This window comes from Macaca mulatta, chromosome 16 (assembly GCF_049350105.2).
Source record: "Macaca mulatta isolate MMU2019108-1 chromosome 16, T2T-MMU8v2.0, whole genome shotgun sequence".
Classification (NCBI taxonomy): domain Eukaryota; kingdom Metazoa; phylum Chordata; class Mammalia; order Primates; family Cercopithecidae; genus Macaca; species Macaca mulatta.
Window position 1 is genome coordinate 83,113,766 of NC_133421.1, and position 25,044 is coordinate 83,138,809.

A 25,044-nucleotide genomic window follows, 5' to 3' on the forward strand; every position below is an offset into this window, starting at 1 on the left:
TTAAAAGAGGATGAGGACAGAGGCTGGGAATGAGAAAAGGAGGTGGAGAGGTGTTAGGAAAGGGATGACAGGAGTAGGCTGTAGAAAGGGTTTCATCCACCACAACAAATTTAATAGGAAAGTGCCAGCACACACCTCACACAGCCATGGCAGACATTGCTAATCAATCATGATATTCATTCTAACAAGTCGAGATAGGACCTACCTCAGAATCCTCAACACAGTGTTCCAGGCAGCCACTACCAACTGACTGGCTTGCAATAGGCCATGGGAAATAACCTCAGAAAGGGAGCTGGGGTGGGGCTGGGACTTGCCTACTTGTCCCAAAACCTGTGTGGAGAGCATTCCCTTTCCACAGCATAATCTCAGCATCCATGCTAAGAAACACCCATGCTAAGAACCATTCTCTGCTGGTTTTATTGAACATAAGTTAGGTCTAAGAGGATGGTCTTGATCTTCTGACCTCATGATCCGCCTGCCTTGACCTCCCAAAGTGCTGGGATTACAGGCTTGAGCCACCGCGCCCGGCCACTGAGCTCAAGTCTTAAACACAGAGTGGAGCAGGAGGCAGAGAAAGCTTTGACTTGCCCCCTCTGAGACCCCCAGCAGGCAGTGAAGGAAGGTCCCTGGGCTTGTGGCTCTCTCCAGAATGTCCATCTTGTGGATAGACATGGACACGAGAGGACAGGGGGACACACTCTGATTCATGCAGCATGCGTCCCCCTATTAATCTGGGGTGCCACTCCAATTCTTCACCCTGCTGTGTATCCACACTCTTTGTCCCGTGACTTTGCAGCTTCCGTCGCTCAAGAAACAGAATCTATTTTCCTACATCTTGATTCTGAGGTCTGCCATGTTCTTGCTTTGGCCCATGAAATGTTAGCAGAAGCTGGAAAAGTGTTTGTTCCTGCTTCTTCCCCTGCTCCTCTGCAATTGCCAGGAAAACGTGCTAGGGCTGGCAGGCAGGAGAATGCATTGTGCCGCACAGTCAAGTCACCCCAGTCACCCAGACAAGTCAGCTAGTCCCAGACAAGTGAGAAAGCCCAGCCAAGACCAGAAAAACTACCCAGCCAAGCCCAGCCTAAATCACCAGCCTGTAGACTCACAAGAAAAAGAAATGTGTATTGTGTATTGCTGTAAGCCACTGAGCTGGTTTTTTTTTTTTTCTTTTTTTTTTTTTTGGAGATGGAGTCTCACTCTTGTCACCTAGGTTCAAGTGCAGTGGTGCAATCTTGGCTCACTGCAGCCTCTGCCTCCCAGGTTCAAGCGATTCTCCTGTCTCAGCCTCCTGAGTAGCTGGGACTATAGGTATGTGCCACCATGCCTAATTTTGTGTTTTTAGTAGAGTTGGGATTTTGCCAGGTTGGCCAGGCTGGTCTTGAACTCCTGACCTCATGTGATCTGCCTGGCTTGACCTCTCAAAGTGCTGAGATTACAGGCATGAGCCATTGTGCCTGGCCCACTGAACTATTTTGTTACACAGCATATTTGTGGCTGTGGATAGCTGATATACACTAGCATGGTGGTTCTTAACCCTGGCTTCACATTAGAACCACCTGGGGAGCTTTTAAAAATTCTGATGTTCAAATTCCATCCCATTTCAATTAAGTCAGAGAGTCTTAGGATAGAGCCCAAGGATCAGCACACAGTCATGCACAGCATAACGTTTCAGTCAAAAACAGACCACATACATGATGCTGGTTCCATCAGATTATAAAGAAACTGCCTTATACAGGTATAAAAATCTTTTATACCATATTTTTATGGTACCTTTCCTATATTTAGATATGTTTAGATACACAAATACCATTGTGTTCCAATTGCCTACAGTACAGTAACATGCTGTACAGGTGTATAGCTTAGGAGCAACGGACTACACCATACATCCTGGGTGTGTAGTAGGCTGCACCATCTAGGTGTGTGTTCACACAACGATGAAACTGCCAAATGACACATTTCTCAGACTGTATCTCTGTCATTAAGTGACACATGACTGTATCCCCAAACTCCCAAATGATTTCAACAGGTAGCTAGGTTGAGATACTCCCCAGGGCTTGTTCCCCACAAATACAATCTTTTCCTGGAGTCTGTAGGCCTGTTTTCAGGCACTTTTCACATAATACAAGAATTAAAGAATCTGACTCTGGAGTTGGCAGGGCCGGACGCAGCTCCACCACTTACCAGCTGTGTGAGATCTGGCAAAGTAGTTAAACTTTTGGGAACTTCACTTGACTGTCTGTAAAATGGGGAGAAACCTAGCATCTCACCGGGTTGTTGTGAGGGTCATTCATTCAACAATGCCTCCTTTCTGCAGGTGCTCTGGGGACAGGAAGGAGAATGAGATTGAGAGCATCTTCTTCCTCACAGAGTGTGGCTGTCCGGGAGGAGAGGGGATGTGTGTGGTGTGCTTAGCTCAGTCCCCAGGACATAGCAGCCATTCAGTAAATGGCAGCTGCTATTATGATGATGGTGATATTGCCATTACTATTATTACTTGAGATGGAGTCTGGTTCTGTCTGGAGGCTGGAGGCTGGAGTGCAGTGGCCCGATCTCGGCTCACTGCAACCTCTGACTCCTAGGTTCAAGTGATTCTCCTGCCTCAGCCTCCCAAGAAGCTGGGATTACAGGCGTCCACCACAATGGCCAGCTAATTTTTGTATTTTTAGTAGAGACAGGGTTTTGCTATGTTGCTCAGGCTGGTCTCAACTCCTGACCTCAAGTGATCGGTCCACCTCAGCCTCCCAAAGTGCTGGGATTACAGGCGTGAGCCACTGCGACCGGCCTATGATGGTGATACTATTATTATTGTTATTGTCACTATGCTTCCTTCCCCCAACTAGACTTAATGTTCTCCAAAGACAGGAACTGTCCATCTATGCCTCCACTCTCTACAGAGACCAGGAAAGGCTCAGTCCTGTGTACACGCAGCCTGAGTAGATGAGAAGGTGGTCTTCTGGAGGGAGGGGAGAGCTGGAGTGGGAAAGAGGAAAGCCCCAGCTGATTCCAGACCTGGGGGTGGGCTCAGCAGGGCGGGGAGACGGGTGTATCTCGGGAGGAAATGCTTTGTTGCTCGCCTTCTGCGGAGGTGTGGGGTGCTGGCTCCATGGCTCCTGCCCACAGGCTGGGCTGCCCCAGCCAATCCCAGGGGCACACAGAGACGGCCTTGTGAACACTGAGAGGCCTGTGTGTTTCTCTCCCTGGGACTTCCCCGGCCACACCTCCACCTCGCAGCCAAGACACACACAGCCCTCATGCACCAGTAAACACCCTGCCAACGGACACGCCCAGGGCCGCCCGGCTGCCCAGGGGACACCAGCCTCTCCAACAGCCCCTGGCGCCACCGGCCTGCGTCCTGGGCCTGTAACCGCGGTGATCGCGCCTTCGTACGTGCCTGTTTGGGTTTCTTAAGTGCTCTGAAAAGCAGATTTATTCTCCAGCTGACGGTGAAGGCAACGCCCTGGGATTCCCCAGGAAGGCGACTGAGCGTGGGTTTCATGGTCCCAAGTCCTTGCATGTACATCCCAAGAAAGCCCCTGGGAGGTCCCCTACCTGGCTGTGTCCCACAAGAGCTGAAAGGAGCTTCTCTGCATTCAGGAGAGACTTTGTCCCCAAACCTCCTCTCCTCCCCCAGGTCCCCCTCCCCTCCCGTCCCCCCAGAGTGGTGCACTCACATGCGGCTGCTGGGCGGGATCTTGCGGCCGTCCCGGAACCAGGTCACCTGTGGCCGGGGGAAGCTGGCGATGCGCGGGGCATGGATGACAGCGGCTTCTCCGTGGGAGACGCTCTGGTGCTTCTCGCCCTCCTCAAAGCTCCCCATGTCTGCAGCCAGGACAACGGCAGTAGGATCAGGGGCGGGAGGTCAGCCTCAGGGACTGCCCAGCTCCCAGGTTGGGAGTGGTGGCCACGGACGGAAAATTTGGGGCAGACAGGATGACCACAGGGAAGGGGGACACCTTGCTCGGGTCACCCCATTCTCTATCTCACCACTAGCACCCTGCCCTATGCTACTATCTCTGTTCATATCCCTATCTCCTTCAATCAGCCAGTTCATCCCACCACCCTGAGAGGTTGGTCATCATTTCACACGTTTTACAATGGAAAAAACTGCTCAAATGGGCTCAGAGAGGTTAGTTAACTTGTCTAAGGTCACCCAACTAGGAAGAGACAGAGTCAGAATTTGAACTCAGACCTTAAACCCTGGAGTGAGGCTATGTAGCCCCTCCTCCCCTGCCCTACAGTGTGGCCTTCAGCGCGGCGGGGGTTCCTGTGTGAGGTGAAGGGCAGGTTTCCGTGCCCTTTCAGGGAGAGAAGGGTGGGCATGCTGAGAGAATGGGGTCTTAGATGCTTGCAAATGGGTGCAGACAGCATTTCTCTCCTGCGCCTTGGGTGTGTAGTGTGTAGTGTGTGAGTTTGTGTGTATGTGTGAACATAAACACCATATTGCTCTTTTAAAACGTGCCACCCCCTTGGCAGATAAGGAGGGGAACATTCATCCTGGCTCTGTCAGCCAGGAGGTAAGCAGAGAGCAGAGCAGACACCGGCAGGAAACTCTTCAGCCAGCCTGCCTGCCTGCCGGGGTGGGACAAGGGGGTAGGGAGACTAATTCCAACACGGAGGCTTGGAGATAGGGTTTGGGAAGGGGTATTTGTGTCTCTACCACACCCCTGAAAATTAATGGACATCCTCGTTACTTCGAGTGTGGCCCATGGGCAGGTGCCTAGGCACCACACCTGGGCACCTGTCAGAAGTGTAGAGTCTCAGACCCCCCAAGATCTGCTGGATCAGAAGCAGCATTTTAGCGAGACGCTTGGCAAGTGTGTCCATGTTCAACTGCAAGAAGCATATTATTTGTCTCAAACTTGACTGTGTGTCGGAACCACCTGTAGAATTAAAAAATGCTGATGGGAGCCTCACCCCCAAAGCTATCATTACATCTTTCCCTCCCTCCCTCCCTCCCTCCCCCCCTTCCTTCCTTCCTCCCTCCCTTCCTTCCTTCCTTCTCTCTTTCTTCCTTTTTCTTTTTCTTTCTTTCTTCCTTCCCTCCTTCCTTCCTTCCTTCCTTCCGTCTGTCTTCCATCTATCCTTCTTTCTTTCTTTCCTTCTTTTTTTTTTTTTTTTTTTTTGATAGAATCTCACTCTGTCACCTAGGCTGCAATCAGCCAAGTGCGGTGGTGCAATCTCGGCTCACTGCAACCTCTGCCTCCCAGGTTCAAGTAATCCTCCTGTCTCAGCCTCCTGAGTAGCTGGGATTACAGGCACCCGCCACCATGCCCAGCTAATTTTTGTATTTTTAGTAGAGATGGGGTTTCACTGTGTTGGCCAGGCTGGTCTTGAGCTTCTGACCTAAAGTGATCTGCCCACCTTGGCCTCCCAAAGTATTGGGATTACAGGCGTGAGCCACCGCGCCCGGCCTGCATCACCCGAAGCCATCACTAGGATGTGCCTCAATCTGTGCACAGAATTCCTACATGCAGAAAGATTTCACACTGCTGACTTACAGGCCTTTGTTTCCCCATTGCCCAGCGGACCCCTCCCTAACCAAGGGGGCCGCATCCTAAGCCGCCCGGTCCCCTCCTACTGCATTGGGTGTTATTTCTCAACTCCTCTAAGACCACTGACTCTTCTTCCTCTCCTTCTACCAGGAGTTCTCCCACCGGGCTGCACCTTAGAATCCTTGAGGGACCTTTAATATTCCCAGAGGTGAGAATCTTTTGGGGTGTGTCGGCTGACCTCAGTATTTGTTTATTATTATTTTGGAGACAGGGTCTCGCTCTATCGTTCAGGCTGGAGTACAGTGGAGTGATCATGGCTCACTGCAGCCTCGACCTCTAGGGCTCAAGCAATCCTCCTGCCTCAGCCTCCTGAGTAGCTGGGACTACAAGTGTGTACCACCATGCCTGGATAATTTTATCTTTAATAGAAATGAGGTCTTGCTATGTTGCCTAGGCTGGTCTGGAGCTCCCAAAGTGTTGGGATTATAGGGGTGAGCCACTGTGCCCAGAGCAGACCTGAGTATTTCTAAAGCAGCTCAGGTAGTTCCAACATGAGCTAAGGCTGAGTTGGGTGGGTCTCAGAATCTCCTGAGACTTGGCAAACTCACAAAAGTGTTCACCACTCTCCTTCCCTCCCAGGCATCCCCCAGGGCACAGAAAGGCCCTGCTTCAACCCATCTGGCTCTCTGAGTACCTGATTCACTCTGATTCACTCTCTTGGTTTGCAGATTCTGCTGCACAATTGTTTGAGAATGCGGGCCTACAAGTTCATTTTCCAAAGCCCTAGTCTTGATTCTCTTTCCAGCCACGCTGGCCCCTTGGCGGCTTCACCTGGCCTAATGGTTTGACCACAGTCTTCCTGCAAATGACACTTGTGCCTTCTGCCCTGATCGCTGAGATCCAATTTCCAACAGTCTATTGGGCATTTCTCCAAGGAGAGCCCTCCGTCACCTCCTTGCCAAGCTCTCCTTGCATCCTAAGTTCTGTTAAAATCTCCCTTCGGCTGGGCATGGTGGCTCGCGCCTGTAATCCCAGCACTTTGGGAGGCTGAGGCAGGCAGATCATGAGGTCAGGAGTTCGAGACAACCCTGGCCAACATGGTGAAACCCCGTCTCTACTAATAATACAAAAAGTAGCCGAGCGTGGTGGCACATGCCTGTAATCCCAGCTACTCGGGAGGCTGAGGTAGGAGAATCCCTTGAACCCGGGAGGCGGAGGTTGCAGTGAGCAGTGAGCCGAGATCTGGCCATTGCACTCCAGCCTGGTGCAACAAGAGCGAAATTCCATCTCAGAGAAAACAAAAATTAAAGCAAAAAAACTCCCCTCATGCCCTGCAAACCCAATTACCTAAGCTCAAACCTCTGGAGACTTTGGTGGTGCTTTCCTTTCCTGCCCCCGCCAAGCCTTTCGACTCCTCCCCTGGGACATTACTGTAATTTACCAAGGGCCTTCTGGTTCCTCCAGCCTTGTCAATGGGCTGGCCCTTACTCCAGCTGCACAGACCCTGGGCATGCCTCCCACCTCCAGATTCCCTCCTGTCCATCTTACACACTGTTCTTGATTAGTTTTTCTTGGAGCCTCTGGGAACTCCTCACTGCCCTGGGAAAGTCTAAATTCCCTGGCCTTGACTCAAGGTTCTTCCCTAATCTGACCCCAGACAACCTTTCTTGCCTTCATGCCCATACCATGTCCTGCCACCTCCCACCCCACGGCCTGTATTTTGGCTAGGCCACTGCCTGGAATGCCACCAGAGCAAGCCAAGAGTCACCAAGGCACCATGATTCTACAGTATCCTGGAAGGATGTAGTCAATTAAGTGTTTCAAAAGATCAAATCTGCTGTTGGCTTCCTTGTTCTACACTTGGTAGGCAGTGTGTGTAATGGTAATGGCTTTGGAGTTTTTATACCTGACTTCAAATCCTAGTTCTGTTGTTCTGTTACTCATTAGCCATGATGCTGGGTAAATTTCTTTCTTTTTCTTTCTTTTTTTTTTTTCTGTAGAGATAGTCTCGCTATGTTGCCCAGGCTGGTCATGAACTCCTGGTGTCAAACTCTCACCTCAGTCTCCCAAAGCTTTGGGATTACAGGCATAAGCCACTGTGCCCAGCCAGGGCAAAACTTTTGACTTCATCAAGCCTTAATTTCCTCTTCTATAAAATGGAGTTAAGAAGGGCTCCCTCCTCATAGGTTGTGTTATTTCATGAGATGATATGTGTATGTCAGGCTGTGTCTCTCCAAGGATGGCTGCATCAATATTGCTACTATTCACATGCTCTTTTTACAAGTGATGGACATTCCTCTCTCTGACAGATGGGGCGTAGGTCCCTTCCCCTTGAATCTAGGGAGCCTGTGACTATTTGACCAGTAGAATGTGCAGGAAGTGATGCCATGTGACTTTTAAGACTAGGTCATTGAAAGGATACAGCTGCCACCTGGCTCTCACTCTTCATACTCGCCCTTAGAATCCAGCCACCATGTTGTGAGGAAGCTCAATCTAGCTGAAGCAGACGTGGGAGCAGCCCACATAGAGAGGAACTGAGGTCCCCAGATGACAGCCAGCATCAACGCTGGACATGTGAACAAACAGGTGTGCCCTGAGAGGACTTCAGCCCCAGCCTTCAGCCCCAGACTGAGCCCCAGCTGAGGCCTGTCATCCCAGCATACAGTCAAGCTGCCCTTGCTATTCTCTGTCCAGATTCTAGAGTCACAGGATCTGTGAACATGATAAATGATTGCAGTATACCTTTATGTTTTGGGGTAATTTGTTACATAGCCATAGAAACTAGAAGAGTAGAGAAAAATGTTAAAAAATTGTGTCTAATATTTGTAGTGTTAAAATATTGGAAGCCTACACATTTTTCACAGTTTAGTTTAAACATCACCTCCTCAATGAGGTTTACCCAAAACCATTCAAATAGAATTCAAAAACAGAGCGGTTGAGCACTTACCCTACCCCGAACTTCTTTCTAGGTAGATTTCCCATGCATTATCTCATTTAATCCTTACAATAACATGACAAGCTCAATTTAAACAAATATACATTTTTAGTTGTTTATTAATTTCCATTACTTGGCTCTGTCTATAAAAAAATTACATCAATGAATCACATTGATTTCAGTTCTTAAAATAATTTTATCTACTTAAAAAACTTTTCACAGAACTCAGAAGATGTATTTGAACAATTTAAAGCAATTTTATGGTAATAGTGTTTCTTTCTCCTCTCTAGTTTTATTAGCTCCATTTTGCCAGTGAGGAAATGAAGGCTCATGGAGATCGAGTGGCTTATGCAGCTGTGAGCACTGAGGGCCAGGCCCAGTCCATGTTCACCCTGGCCCTCCCCATGTTGTCCCTCCCTGCCTCCTTCCTGAGTTGCATCCTGCATTGCAATCCTGCATACACATTCTTTATCTCTTTCTTTTTTTTTTTTTTTTTTTTTTTTTTTTTTAAGACGGAGTCTCACTCTGTCGCCCGGGCTGGAGTGCAGTGGCCGGACCTCAGCTCACTGCAAGCTCCGCCTCCCGGGTTCCCGCCATTCTCCTGCCTCAGCCTCCCGAGTAGCTGGGACCACAGGTGCCCGCCACCTCGCCCGGCTAGTTTTTTGTATTTTTAGTAGAGATGGGGTTTCACCGTATTAGCCAGGATGGTCTCGATCTCCTGACCTCGTGATCCGCCCGTCTCGGCCTCCCAAAGTGCTGGGATTACAGGCTTGAGCCACCGCGCCCGGCCCTTTATCTCTTTCTATACATGCTAGGCCTTGAGAGGCAGTCACATTCAGAAGCAAATCCCGACAAGACATCTGGGCCTGTGCCCTGCACACAGTACTTTCTAAATTCACTCAATGCCGGCATTCACCACTTCCCTATGGATCCCCTACTGTGGGCCAGGTAGGCTCTGGGGTGGGCACTGAAGAAAGACCTAATGCCTGCCCTCTTGGAGCTTCCAGTCTGGTCAGGGAGAAAGTAATAAGTGAATCAACCCACAAGCAAACGTTTGGTGATGTCCATGACAACTGTTGAAAAGGATGGAATGAGGTTCTTCATGAGAGGAATAGCAGGAGGAACTACTTCAGACTGGGAGATAGGCGAGGCTTTTGTTAAGCTGAGTAGGTATTCCCTAGGGGTGTACATGGGAATGAGAGGGGAAGTGTGTGATGGCTCAGAGGTAGGAGAGAAGGGATTCACAGAGGAAATAAAAGAAGGCCAGTGGGGCAGTGCCATGGATTTGTTCAGTGGATGGATGGATGTTTGGATGGATGGATGGAGGGGTAGAAGGTTGTATGGGTGAATGGGTGAATGGAGGAAAGAATGGAAGAATAGACGGAGGGATGGGTGGATGAATGGAGGAAGGGCAGAGGAATGGATGGTTGTATGTACATTTGTATAGTAGTATGGCTATTGTATGTATATATGCTTACATGTGTGTCTGTATATTTGGATGGTGGGATGGATGGTGTGTTTGCATGTATGCATGTACGTTTATATGGTGGGATGGATGGTTGTATGTAGCTATGTTTGTATGTACATGTTTGTATGATGGGATGGATGGTTGTATGTTTACATATATGCATGTATTATTGGTGGGATGGTTACATATGCATGCATGTTTACATGCATGCATGCACATGCTGTGGGATAATGGTTGCATGTATGTTTGTATGTATGCATGCATATTTGTGATAGATGGTTGCTTATGTGCATATTTACATGAATGTGGGCATGTATGGTGGGATGGATGGTTTATACATGATTGCATGCATGCATGTTTGGTGGGATGTATAGTTGTATGTATGTTTACATATATGTGTACATGTATAGTGGGATGGTTATGTATGTACAAGTGTCTATGGTGGGAGAGATGGTTGTATGTATGTACATTTACACGTATGTATGTTTGTACGGTGGGATGCATGGTTGTGTGTTTATGTGCATGTGTGCATATGCAGTGGAATGTATGTATGCATGTACATATGTTTTATGGTGGAATAGATGGTTGTATGCATGTATGTTTACATGTATGAATATATTTATGGTGGGATGTCCATATATGGATGCATTTGGTGGGATGGTTTATATATATGCATGTTTACACATATGCATGCATGCTTACATGTATGATGCATGTGTGGTGGGATGGTTTTATATGTTTGTATGCATGCATGTTTGTATGGTGAGATGGGTGGTTGTGTGTATGCATGTTTACATATATATGCCTATATCATGGGACAAATGTATGTACATGTTTGCATGCATGCATGTATGTATGTGTGGTGGAAGGATGGTTGTATGTATGCATGTACATAAGTTTGTATGGTGAGGTGGATGGAAGCAGGCAGGGCACAGCTGGCCTTGGTCCAGGTTCTGCAGTTGCACCTTTCCTCCACCTCTCCACTCCAACATCTTCCCACCTCACTGTGGTTCTCAGACTCCACGGCCCCCACAGTCTTTCCATTGTAGTTTGTCCAATGTGCTTCTTGGATCTGCCCAGGGAGCTCCTTGTTGAGCAGGCCATGGGTGAATGTATCCATACATACATATGTGTGTGTGTATGCCCCACCCACACAGCCGTGTATGCACTGAACCACAGCAGCAAGAGGCTGCTAAGAGGGGGTCGGTTCAGCCAGACAGTGCAGGGGTGCAGGCTAGAGGCAAGAAGGGAGGGTGGAGACAATGATGGTGATGACGGAGGCTGAGGCCCCAGGATCCCCTGGGAAAACTCATTCACACTAAGGCAAAAACAGTTAAGGGCTTGCCACACTGACTCCCCGAGGTACCTGCTTGCTAATGTGCCGTGTTATGCCCTGCAGGGCTGATCCAACATTCTCAAGAAATTCCCCCAAGAGCAAAGAAGTGCAGGCCTGGGGCACAGTAGAAGGTGCTAAAAATTATTCTGATGTCTTTGTCATATCTTAAAAGGCCTTGTAAAGTGTGCATTCCACTTCAGAATATATTTCCTGCTTTTATGTGTTTATTTTAAAAACATTTTAAAATCATGAAATATGTCATGCATACAAAAGAGCAAATATAATTATATGTATAGTTTAAAGAAGAATAAAATAAACACTCCTACACCTACCTCCCAGCTGAAGGCCTAGAACACTAACAATACCTTTCCCCTACCCCGGATCTCCTCCGCTCCCCCACACCAGGTGATTTTTCTCCTGAATATTGAGGCCATGCGGCTTTGCTTTCCTTTCACGTTTCCTTTCCTAGTGCAACCTTAAACAATTTGTGGTCAGTGTAGTCTGTTTTTAAACATTTTACACCTGGGATTATTCTGTATGTAGTCTTCTGTGATTTGCACTTTTGTGCAACATTTTTTCTGGAGGGGCTCCATCCTGGTCCTTGCCCTTCATTGAGTCATTTTCATGGCTGGATGGAATTCCATGGATCACACTTGGTTTGCTTTTGGTGCTTTGCTTGTCCTGCCAAGAGCAGTCTCACAAAGGCTAAGAGAATCTCTAAGCTCTGCACCTAGAAATGGAATTGTGGGTTGTGGCGTTATACACACATTCATTTTACTAACAACGTTTGCATAAACTCCAATTGGTATCAATTTACCAACTTGACACCAGCAGCCATGTGAGTTTCCACCAACACTTGGCATTGTTAGACTCTGGTTTCTGCCAACCTGGTGGGCACGGAATGGTACTTTGTTGTGGTTTCATGTGTTGTTTATCATGGAAACAAAGCTGCTCACTTCAGATCACTTCATGCCTCTGCCCCCAGTCACCCATGACTTCTCTCTCATTCTGAGTAGCATCGTGATATGGTTTGGATTTGTGTCCCCACCCAAATCTCACCTTGAATTGTAATAATCCCCATGTGTCAAGGGTAGGACCAGGCAGAGATAATTGGACCATGGGAGTGGTTCCCCCATACCGTTCTCGTGATAGTGAGTTCTCACGAGATCTGATGATGAGTGGAAATTCCCCTGCATAAGCCCTCTTGCCTGCCGCTATGTAAGACGTGACGTTGCTCCTCATTCACCATGATGACGAGGCCTCTCTAGACATATGGAACTGTGAGTCAATTAAACCTCTTTCCTTATAAATTACCTAGTCTTGGGCATGTCTTTATTAGCAGCTTGAGAGCAGACTAATACACATCCAAAGCACTGACCACAGCTTAGAATGCTGGGATCTGTCCCCAAGGTGTCACCTTCCAGCCTTACTGTCTTCCACTTTCTGCTTCCCCACTCCACTTCAACTACCTGGCCTCAGACATCCACATCTGCCTCAGGGCCTTTGCACCTGCTGTTCTGACCTGGAATGATCTCCTCCTCTGTCTGCATGGTTCATGCCCCACAACCTTCCTTTGAGACTCTATTCCATGTCACCCTCTCCCAATGGCCATCGTCTACCATCATATCAAATAAGACCCACGTCCCATCCTCTGAACCTCTCGCCCAGCTTCATCTCTCCTTAGAACACTTTAGTTTTTGTCATGGACCTTATCTATAACCTATATATTATATATTCACCTTGTAACTTTTGTTTCTCTTGCTACTTTCTTCGAGAGATGTGTGTCTTGGGTTTGTCTCTCATTATGTCCCCACTGCCTGGAACAGTGCTTGGCATATGGGGGTGTGCAGCAATGATAATTGTCTCCTGAGTGATTTGAATACTCAGGTAACATGAGTGCTCCAGAAAGACATGATGATGTTATCAGGAACTGTCACCTGGCCCCTAAGCATCCTGCATTCAACACCCACACTTCAGATTGAAAATGAAGAGAAACAGGCATACGGGTGGCATTTTAGGATTACCCCTAGCCCACGTGACAGCAGGCTTGTTCCCCTCCAATTGTCTTTTGCAGGAGTGGCTGCCAAGCCGCCTGGTAGGAAGGAAGCTGGCCAGCCTCCCAGGATGGGGCAGGCGCTCTGCCCTGCTGTGGGTGGGTGCGTGCGTGGGTTTGGTGCTGGAGTGGATGGTTTCAAGTCTGAGCCCCACAGATGAGGGCTGGGGAAAGGGATCAGGAGGTCTCGCCCAGGTGAGAAGAACACAGAGATGCCCTCAGGACCCGGATGTGGTGAAACGCTGGCTCAAGGGCCTCTGTCGCCTCTGGAAGGCTCTCCCAACCCTCTCAACCATTCATCCCACATGCTGAATGCAGGAAATTTATGGTGACTAAAAAATACAATGAAGAGACTCCGGGTGGGGACAGGAAGGGGCTGGGGAGGGGGGAAGATGTTTTATTGACTTCCCCTTAATTGCTGTAATTAAAAACATGTAAAGAATCCTTTTTTAACGACTTTGCCATTATCATTAGTTGTTAGCACAGCTGCCTTATTAATTTCTCATTAGAACCCAATTCACAGTCCTCTTTGGGAAGGGGGCTGGGTGCCAGAGGTCGTCCAGCCTGGCTCCATGATCTGGCTCCGTGATCGGAGAACTGGCTGCTTAGGGCCCCAGGAGAAGTCCTTGTCACCCCAGGAGGCATGAACAGCCAAGGAGGGAGGGGCATTTGGGAGAAGTGACCATACCCCGCCCCCTCTCAGAACTGTGTGCCATCTGCGTGTGTGTAAGGAGACAGACGGATAGGCAGACAGGCAGCTGCAGCAGGCCTGAAGCGCAGAATCCCGGGAGGGCCTCAGGACTGGGGTAGGGAGATGGGACTAAAGTGCTGAGGGTGAAAGATTTAAGGAGGCACCCACTCTTGGGGTCATGCAAGTATGGGGTGAGCACTTGAGAATGAGCACCTCCTTAAATTGGGCACCCTCAGGGCCTGGTTTGCCCCAGCCTAGTCCAGCCCTGGAGAGCAGGGGTAGAGAGGGTGGCTAGGCGTGTATCTACTTAGGTAGACAGATTCAAGAAGGTTGTTTCTTCCAGGACACCTTTCCCGTCTGACCTAAAGTCTATTTCTCCCTGAGTGCCGTCCAGTCTGGGAACCCGTCGCAATGGTTTGTGTGCGTTGATTCGTTAATCCTTTCAACCACTCACGTAAGTAGGTACTCATAGTGGCATCCTTTTTTACACAATGAAAACCAACGGCACAGAGAAGTAACTTGCCTAAGGTCACTTGTGGGAGGTGAGTCGGGATTTAAACCCAGGGCTCACAGCTGGGGCCATGGCTACACCCTGCCAGGCAGAAGATGGTAGAGGGTGGAACTGCCAGCTGTGGAATGGGAACTGTGGGGTATTCTGCAACCTCTCTGAGCCCCAGTTTGCCCCTCTTTTGTTCCTCAAACGATTTGCCCTCTAACCTCTCAGACCTGTCTTGGGAGCCCACAGAAGAAAGACATTTACACAATGGCACAGCAGGATGGGTTGTTCTAGAAGCTCCGAGGAAGCCCCCTTAGGCTCTGTATCAGGATGAGGCAGCTCTGGGCTTCTTTGGGGGACAATTCTCTCCAGGCTGGGCCCCATGGGTCATGACCCTGAAGGTCACTTTAACCTTATTAACATCAGAACTGAAATGGATCTCATTTTACAGATAGGAAAACTGAGGCCCAGAGAGCGGAAGGGAGGTGCCCAAAGTTCCAAGCTCGTCAGTGCCTTGGTTGGGGCTAGAATCCAAGCTTTCGGACCTCCATCCCCACGACATGCCGTTATTTCAGGCACAAGGGCCGTGCCCAACACACAGAAGAACGCTGGAGCTCTGTGTAGGTACTTTGCATCTACTCACCCTGCCGAGAGCAAGGGAAACGATGTGGCTGGTAAAGCCTACCCCACTCTACCCACTGGCGTTAGACATTCATCCTAGGTGGGAGACCGCGTGCGTTTGCAGAGCCATTTGGACATGGATTATTACAGCCCAGGGCTGTCCCTGATTCTGTCTGAACTCTGACCCCAGCAGCTCACCCTCACCCTCCTCCCACACACCCAATTTTGATTTTTCTCTTCTTGTCCTCAAGCAGCTGAGTGGGGGGCTGTTTTGGAATCAACCAGTCATGGGTTCAAATCCAGGTTTTTCCTAACTGTGTGACGTAGACAAGGTGTGTCACCCGGCTGAGCCTCGGTTTCCTCATCTGCAACATGGAGATGGGGACTTGTACTCCGCAGACTGGGACGAGAACCACTGTGCCCTTCCCAGCACAGTGACCCTCAGGACGAGCACTGTTGTGAGTGAGAATGGTTTTGCCAAGTGCTGTGTTTCCCTAGGCCCAGAATCCCAGGGAAGTGGGGCTGGGACAGAGCCTTCAGCTTCTACAGCTAGAGAGGGCGGCCCCTCTGGGATGAGGCCAGTGTGTCCAGCAAGGGCCTGCAAGGGAGACATGTGCTTCTCTCCTTCCCGTCCTGGCTGGGTGAAACCTTCCTCAGCTCGTCAGGAACTGCGTTCCTCTCAAGGGCCAGAAGGACTTTCTAGGGCTTCTATAACTTCCTGGCTTTAGGGCCCAAAGGGCTGTGGACTGTGGTTCCCACTTTACAACATTACGGAGGAAACAGCTTCACACCTGCAAAGCCGTGTGCAGTGGCGGAGGCGGCTTCCCAACGCTGGTTTCAGGGAGCTGCAGCTGGTGGACAGCGGGAGGCTAACCTGCGTCTCTCCCTCTGCTCCCCGTTCAGCCACTCCAAGGTGTCCCATTCCTGTGCCAGGAACCTTACCCACATGTGCACAGCTTGGCAGCACAGCATGGCCCTGGTGGAACTCAGTGACATTCACGGTCTTAACCATGTCTGGGGGCACCTGGAGCTCTGGGGCTTTGAGGGGGCTGCCGGAACAGGGCAGGAATCCCACTGAGGTAGTGGAGGGGGCAGGGCCTGGCTGGCAGGATGGCACCAGGGAAGGTGCTGCATTTTGCTGGGACAGCATTTGCTGAAGGCTATTCTGCTCTGTGGCGGCTTCTCTACTTCCTTAAAGTGATAATATAGATTATTAACTGCAGCAGTCGCTCCCACTGACTCAGGGTGCACCGTGTGGGAGCTGGCTAGGCGCTTTGGCACATATGAGCTCAATAAATCCTTCCAATGAGCCTAGGAGGTTGATATCAGTAATACATTTTATAGATGAAGAACCTGAGCTGGGGTGAGGCTCAGAGAGGTCCAGCCACTTCCCTGGGGTCACACAGCAATCCAGGACAGAGCAAGGATGTGAATGTGATCTGTCTGACTCCAAAGTCCACCCTTTTTATTTATTTTATTTTATTTATTTATTTTTGAGATGGAGTCTCATTCTGCCACCCAGGCTGGAGTGCAGTGGTACAATCTCAGTTCACTGCAACCTCTACCTCCCAGGTTCAAGCAATTCTCCTGCCTCAGCCTCCTAAGTAACTGGGACTACAGGCACATGCCAGCATACCCAGCTAATTTTTTGTTTTTTTGTTTTTGTTTTTTGGTATTTTTAGTAGAAACGGGGTTTCACCATGTTAGCCAGGATGGTCTCAATCTCCTGACCTTGTGATTTGCCTGCCTCGGCCTCCCAAAGTCCTAGGATTACAGGCGTGAGCCACTGTGCCTGGCCTTATTTTTATTTTTTATTTTTGAAATGGAGTCTCCCTCTTTCACCCAGGCTGGAGTGCAGTGGTGTGATCTTGGCTCACGGCAACCTCTCCCTTCTGGGTTCATGCGATTCTCCTGCTTCAGCCTCCTGAGTAGCCGGGATTACAGGCACACGCCACCATGCCCGGCTAATTTTTGTATTCTTAGTAGAGACGGGGTTTCGCCATTTTGGCCAGGCTGGTCTCGAACTCCTGACCTTGTGATTCGCCTGCCTTGGCCTCCCAAAGTGCCGGGATTACAGGTGTGAGCCACCGCACCTGGCCAGTCCACTCTTTTTATTAAGCCAAACTGCCTGTCATGGTGATGAGCCTCCAGCCTGCCAACACTGTAAGGCACTACCTGCAAAGCCCTTTCCCTGTCGCCCTGGAGCTCAGCAACTCCCTGGATCTCAGAAGCTCCCTCTTGAGTGAGGTCCCCATATGTCACTGCCACTGAGGGTCATCACTGCCAGCATCACCCAGTGTGGTCCAGGGCCCTTTGAACCTGCAGTGTGGGGAAGGGGAAGCTCAGGGTACCCCCATCCCCAGGGTCTGTGCCTGGGCAGAAGTGTCAGGCAGGTGTCAGGGTGTCAGGCAGCACAAGTCCCCTTCCATCTGCTTCTCATGGCCTGGAAGTGCCCAGAGGGCAGGGCCCAGGTCTGTCTGAGCCCTTCTCTGCAGCACTCACGAAATGCCAGGACCTTTGCCTGTGATCAGTGCTCCCTGCTTGCTCACCCTGCAGATGGGCCTGGTCACACCCGTCTCCCAGTGTGAAGGCAGAAGGACACCTGTGGGTCCAGGGGAAGGGACCACACATGTGTCTGGCCTGGTGTGGAGGGAGTTCCCCCCACACTGGGTTTGTGCGTATGTGGGAAGGAGTTTGCGTAAGGAGGGGGGTCAAGGAGCTGAGTCTGGGCTCAGGGATTCCTATCACAGCCAAGGAAAGAAGCATTTCAGCCACAGAAACCCTGACCTCCCTTCCTTTCTCTCTTTGATTGGCAGAGCCAACCCCGGGGAGGCTGTGTCATTTCATCTCAGGGGCTCTCAACTCCAGAACGTTTCTACTGTCTCCTATGAGCCAAGGGCTTGGAACTTACCGCCTACCCCCACCCCACGGCCTGGACTAAATGGCATCCTGGATGGCATCTGCAACTGTGCGCGCACACACACGCACAGGTTCTGGCCCACACACAGGTAAACCAAGAGGCAGGTTACTCCAGACACGCACATCTGCACAGATAACCAATACGTGTACGTGCACACACTTGCACATACTCGAATGCACACACATGGATACATGCAATGCAAGGGTATACATTTGCACCCACTCACACTCATGCTTACAACACACATGTTCTCTCAAATACACAGGTGAGAGGCAGACTGGCAACAGAAACATATACCCAAGCACCCATGCATGCATGCAAACACACACACACACACAAATATCCTTGTGCACACACCTGCACATATACACACTCATTCTTTCCCAGACACATGTGAACAAAAAGGCCAACCAACGCGGACACAGACATTTGCACAATACCCATGCATACACATTGGCACACACTCATGCACACACACATGCAGTCTCTGGAGCCTCAGCCACAGCTTCTCCCTGCCCCCTGGACTCTCAGCACTGACTAAGCGAAGCTCCCAGAGAGCCCTCCAGCCGGCTGACAGCTGCCTGAGATCCGTCACTTTAATTCAGGGCTTTTGCTGCTCCTTGGAGTAAGCTGAGTTGCCGTTAGTGCTGATTTATGGGGACAATCCATCCTCCACTTTTGATTACGGTTGTTTTCCGTAATTATCATAAACACTCTTTGCCTCACTTGAGATTTTCTTTTAGATTTCTCTCCTGCACTTCTCTTTAAGTAGCAAGCTCTCTCCTGTGCTAATTTAGAAGCATGCCCCCATGTGCTCCAGATGAGAGGGTACCTTAAAAAAAATTCAGGCCTCTCTAAGGATTGCCACCCTCTCATGTCCCACAGTACCAATTCTCCTCCTAGGAAAACCCAGAATGAAACAGCCCATAATGAGCCTCATTTCTAGAAGACAGCAGATATTTGAGGAAGCGGGGACAGGGCTGGGAAGGGGACACTGGGTCCTGGGGGAAGAGTGTTGGTTGGTGCTCTAGGACCCTGGCCCCTGAGATGCCCTGGGGTTCTTCTGAAGCTGTCTTCCCTTCCTTATAGGAGGGAGATCCTCTAGAATTGGCAGCACTGGGGAGAAGGCCATTATGCACAAAGGCTTGGTGAGGGCCTCCTACTTCACTCTCTGCCCCCCAGCCTTTCTGTGAACCCTGATTCATTCCTCACTCTCCCCTTCCTCTTGGAGTTTCAGCACTCACCATGAGGCACCTCCCAGCACCCCTGGAAGATCACAGGGACTCCCAGGCTGTTATCGCGCCAGGATTGAGCAAGTTGGAGGATGGAAAATAAAAGTCATACTGGGCATGGTGGCTCACACCTGTAATCCCAGCACTTTGGGAGGCTGAGGTGGGCAGATCACTTGAGGTCAGGAGTTGGAGACCAGCCTGGCCAACATGGTGAAATCCTATCTCTACCAAAAATACAAAAAATTAGCTGACTGTGGTGGCACATGCCTGTAATCCCATCTACTTGGGAGGCTGAAGCAGAAGAATCGCTTGAACGTGGAAGCGGAGGTTGCAGTGAGCCAAGATTGCACCACTGCACTCCAGTCTGGATGACAGAGCGAGACTCCATCTCGAAACAAAAACAAAAACAAAACAAAAGTCATGGAGGCCCTGGGAAGTCTGCTGAGAAGAGGGTTGTAGCTGGAGAGGCTCAGAGTGGCCATTCTGAAGATGCCCCTTCCCAGGTGTGAGGTGGACGACAGAGGAGACACTTGAAGCAGGTGCAAGGCCCTTTTTTGAAACACAAATCAGCTGGTACCATTTAAAGGACACAGACGCAGCCACCCTTGTCTAAAATGAATGAAAAGCACCAGGGAGCTCTTGGCTCTCAGGACATGTTGTGGGGTCACCAGGGTCAGCAGATTTGCATGATACTTACAGTTGCATGACCTTGGAGAGGGCCTGCTACCTCTCTGGGCCTTGGTTCTACCAACCGTAAAATGAGGTCGCTGGCTGGAAGGGGCACTGTGGGCACTCTGGGTATTGATGACCATGATGGGATCTGGCTCTGCCCAGGATGTGGCTGGTGGGTGCCACCCTGGCAGCACAGCTCCCCCCTGCCCCCGGGTCCCCATTGTACTCACAGGCCACCTGGACCTCGGTTTGCCGCTGCAGCAGGGCGCCCATTCGGTTCCGCACGATGCAGCGGTAGAAGCCAGCGTGGGTGCGGTCCAGGCTGGTGATCATGTATCTACGGACAGATGAGACAGCCAGTGAGCAAGTCAGGCAGCTGCAGGGGTACAGAGGTCAGACTGGGCTCAGAGGTCAGAGGTTGCCAGGTCACACTCTTTTGGAATAAGAGTACCAGGGAACTCTTGACTCTCTGGCCATGTCATAGGATCACACAAAGGTCTTTATCAATACATAGGAGCGTTCCTCCTAAAGCCAATGAGGCCTTTACTCAGTCGCCTGGGAATTAGCCTGCACTTCTCCAAGCACAGAAGGTGCTGCACCCAAATCCTTGACCCTGATCTTAGGGCTGTGTCAGCTCTATTGGAAGCAGCTTCTCTCCCTCACCTGTGACTCACATGACTGACAAAGGTGGGGGTATTTTTTTTTTTTTTTTTGTCCTTGCACAGGACTGTGCTATAAATATTAGTTGAAATGGATGGAGGTGACAGAGACAGGGAAATTTACATGTTTTCCCAAATGCTCAGTATCATTCCTTCCTTAAAATTACAGACAGCCCCTGATATGGTTTGGCTCTGTGTCCCCACCCAAATCTCATCTTGTAGCTTCCATAATTCCCAAGTGTTGTGGGAGGAACCTGGTGGGAGATAATTGAATCATGGGAGTGGGTCTTTCCATGTTGTTCTCCTGATAGTGAATAAGTCTCATGATCTGATGGTTTTATGAGGGGGAGCTTCCCCGCACAAGTCCTCTCTCTTTGCCTGCTGCCATCCATGTAAGATGTGACTTGCTCCTCCTTGCCTTCTGCCACGATTGTAAGGGCTCCCCAGCCACATGGAACTGTGAGTCCATTAAACTCTTTCTTTTGTAAATTGCCCAGTCTCAGGTATGTCTTTATCAGCAGCATGAAAACGGACTAATAATATAGCTCCACTGCTGCTTTTGGGCTGGCAGGGTTGGGCAGAGCCTTCTGAACAAGACAGGCCAGTGTTCTGTGGGCTCTGGGGACAGGATGTGGGACTCCAGGCTGGCCCCTTGAAAGCCCGCTCCAGAAACACTTGTTACCCACAGAGCAGCAGACTCTGGCACTGGCGGGCAGGCAGTTGGGAGCAGATGTATGTGCACTCACCTGGCTGAGAGGCAAGGAGGAGGCAGGTCAGTGAGAGGAGCTTCTGACAGTGGGACAGGAGTGCATGGAGGGGACTGGGGACCAGGGGCTAGTTCCCCTGGTTCACCCTTGGTGGTCACCTTTACCATCCCTAGGCAATGGTCTCACAGGACCCTCAGAGGAAGAAGGAATGTCCTAGGATGTCTCTCCCCAATTCGTGGGTATTCTAGGGTTTGCCCAGCTGACGTGGTGGACAAGTTCCTTGACGCTTGCCTCTAGGGTATCTCTAGGTGTGCCAACCCTGGGATGCAGCAGCCTTATTCCCAGGAGATGCCAGTTTTGTTTTATTAATAGATGAGATCTGGCTAGGGCCTGTCATCATCATCATCTTCCCAAGAATGAAACAACCACCACCCCTTCCGGAGCACCATCTCTGCATCAGACACTGTATTAAGTACTTATCATACATTTCTTCATTTCACACAGCAGTTCCCAGCCTATTGAATATCATGAACCAGTGACACTTAAAAAAGTGAGACCAACATGAGACGGTGAACTTCTTGCTTTGCCAAGATTATTAAAACAAACCAACCAGAAGGCAAACAGACAAATAATCAGGCAACAACAACAAAAACATTTAAAAAGGGATAATATTAAAAAGTGCCAGGAAGAGAAAAATCAACAGAAATGGTTAGCATTTAGTTTAAAAAGGACATTTCTGAGATGACAAAAACCCCTCATCTCAGCATAAAGTCATTTAAAAAACTTTTTTCCTCCTTTATATTAAAAAAAGCTTTTTAAAAAAAGAGATGGGGGTTTTCTGTGTTTCTCAGGCTGATCTTGAATTCCTGGGCTCAAGTGAGCCTCCCCCCTCTGCCTCCCAAAGTGCTAGGATTACAAGCGTGAGCTACCGCACCCAGCCAATTTTTAACAGATTTTTAAACTTAAATTTTACACAAAGCCCACTACCCTAGCCTGACTTTTATGAGGGCAGTTGCAAACTGTCATCGGTCAGCATGTGAGAGCCTATGACTTAATCTCCACACTAACCCTAATAGCACCTTCCTTCTAGAGGTGGAGAAGTTGAGGCTCAGAAATACCTTGTCAGTAACCTGTAAGTTTCACACACTGTAAGAGGCAAAGTCCCACGGAGCCTTTCCGACTCCAAGCCTGGCTGTGAAGCTGAGGTCACATCCCAAGGGCCCCACCCTCCATCCTGGGTCCGTGCAGGCCTGACTCACAACTGGCCGTGTGCCAAGTTCGCTCCGGCTCTGCAGCATTTTCCAGAACCTTCTGGCTGTCCAAGCCCCTTATCTCTGCCAGCGGCTGCAGCTCTTATCTGTCTCTTGCTACTGTGCGCAGTGTGATGGCGGGGAGACAACAGTGCCCAAGCTCTGGCAAATCTCTCTTCCTCCTTTCACCTCATTTTCAAATCCACCCTCAGCCCTCTCTCCTGCTTGCTTCCCATCTCTCCTGAGGTGAGGGGAGGCCACTGTGGGGGAACCGTCTGGGTCTCTAAAGTGATGGGGTGACCCTAGAGGGGAGATGGAAGAAGAGATGGGCTGGAGAAGCTCTCTGCCTTTGGAAATGGAATCAGATGTTATTAAAAAGCACCAGAGAGAGGAAGAGAAAAAGAAATGGCTGATAAACTCATGAAAAGATGCTTGACTTCCTTCATAGTGAAAGAAATTCAAATCAAGACGACAAGACCATGTTTGCCTAACAGATCGTCCAAGATTTTCAGGTGTGGTCAAACCCAGGGTTGGCAGGAGTGGGGAGGAGGGGAAGGTACACCCACAGGACTGTTGGTGGTACTGGAAACTGGCCCAGCCTTTGGGAAAAAGTCTATGAAAATTAGAATATGCCAGCTCTTTGACTCATAGGTTGTGCTCCTGGGAGCTGGCCTTTTATTTATTTATTTCTATTTTTTTGAGACAAAGTCTCACTCTTTTGCCCAGGCTGAAGTGCAGTGGCATGATCTTGGCTCACTGCAGCCTCCACCGACCAGCTTCAAGCAATTCTCCTGCCTCAGCCTCCCTAGTAGCTGGGATTATAGGCACCTGCCACCACACCTGGCTAATTTTTGTATTTTTAGTAGAGATGGGGTTTTACCATGTTGGCCAGGCTGGTCTCGAACTCCTGACCTCAGGTGATCCACCCACCTCCGCCTCTCAAAGTGTTGGGATTACAGGCGTGAGCCACCACTCCCAGCCCGGGGAGCTGGCCTTTTAGATGCACTAGCAACTATGTGACAAAAAAAAATATGTGCAAGGATGTTCACTGTAGCATTTGCTTGCCATTGCAGAGACAAACAAACAAAAGCTGGAAGCAAACTAAATGTCCATCAAAATGGAATTGGATCAATAAATGATGCGGCAGCCACAGAATGAACACATGTATGAGAGGAGGTAGGAAGGTGTCCAAGACATACAGAGGATGGAAAGAAAGAGCTGGGGAGGAGGGGAAGGTTTGTGAATAAAAGCACGCGATAGCAAGATGCTAAACAATCTCATAGTTGACTGTTAGGGACAAGAATGATAATATATTCTTATCAGTTGCTGTTCATTATACAGGCTACCAAACCCTTAATGTTTGACATCATACACACTGGTCTAATAAAAATCCCTGCACTTTGGGAGGCGGAGATGGGCAGATCACTTGGAGTTCAAGACCAGCATGGCCAGCATGGCGAAACCCCGTTTCTACTAAATATACAAAAATTAGCCAGGTGTGGTGGTGAACACCTGTAGTCCCAGCTATTTGGGATGTTGAGGCAGGAGAATCGCTTGAACCCAGGAGGCGGAGGTTGCAGTGAGCTGAGATTGCACCACTGCACTCCAGCCTGGGCGACAACGACTCCATCTGAAAATAATAATAACAATAATAATAATTTAAGTTTGCTGCAAAAATGCAAGAGAAAGTATAGAAAAGTGTGACGACATGATGCTATTTGCTATAAGGCCATTTGGGTAAATTGAAATAGTATATATATATATATATATAGAAATATATATATATATAGAAATATATATATATATATATTTCTGAGTATGTGTGTATACCAATACACAAGCACAAACACACACACTTATAACTACACAAACACACTGGGATAGGCATAAAATTTTTTCAAGATGGATACTCCAGAATGTGTTCTCTCTCTTTTGGGAGAGTTATCCGGGATGGGGGGGGGAATCTTCTATTTTTTGATTTTATGTCTTTCTATGCCATCAGACTTTTCTTTATCGTATGCATATATTGCTTTTATTTTAAAAATAAAATAAAAAGATGCACGTTGTGCACATAATTTAAGCATACATTATAAAAAAGGCGCCAGGGGCTCATTGGATCTGGATTTGTTTGCTGATGTCAGTGAAGCGTGGTGAAATTTAAACTTTAATAAAAGCCTATTTCTTTTTTATTTTATTATTTTTATTTTTTAGAGACAGGGTCTCATTTTGTCACCCAGGCTGCAGTGCAATGGCGAGATCCTAGCTCACTGTAACTTCAAACTCGTGGGCTTAAGCGATCCTACTGCCTCAGCCTTTCAAGTATCAAGGACTATGTCTATTTGCTTCAGCCAGGAATCCCCAGGTCCCAGTTACGGCCTAATTAGGGCCACAAGGAAGGCCCATGGGCTGCTGGCCCCTCCCCTCCCCCAGGCTGCTCTCTGTCCCCCTCTGCGGTTGAGGGCAGGTACTCCCTGCCCCAGCAGTGCGGGTGCAGCCTCTCTCCCACTCCTCC

At 49.3% G+C, this 25,044-nt stretch overlaps 1 protein-coding gene across 2 annotated transcripts in view; it reads right to left on the minus strand.

Annotated features, from left to right (window-relative positions):
- SDK2 (sidekick cell adhesion molecule 2) overlaps window positions 1-25,044 on the minus strand; it is a 314,672-nt gene that overhangs the window by 122,130 nt on the left and 167,498 nt on the right. For both annotated transcript variants that reach the window (XM_015120233.3, XM_015120232.3), the window contains exons 3-4: window positions 20,147-20,253; window positions 3,672-3,819 (exon numbers count right to left, since the gene is read on the minus strand). In XM_015120233.3, the coding sequence (XP_014975719.3) occupies window positions 3,672-3,819; window positions 20,147-20,253 (255 nt within the window). The remainder of the gene's footprint in view (window positions 1-3,671; window positions 3,820-20,146; window positions 20,254-25,044) is intronic.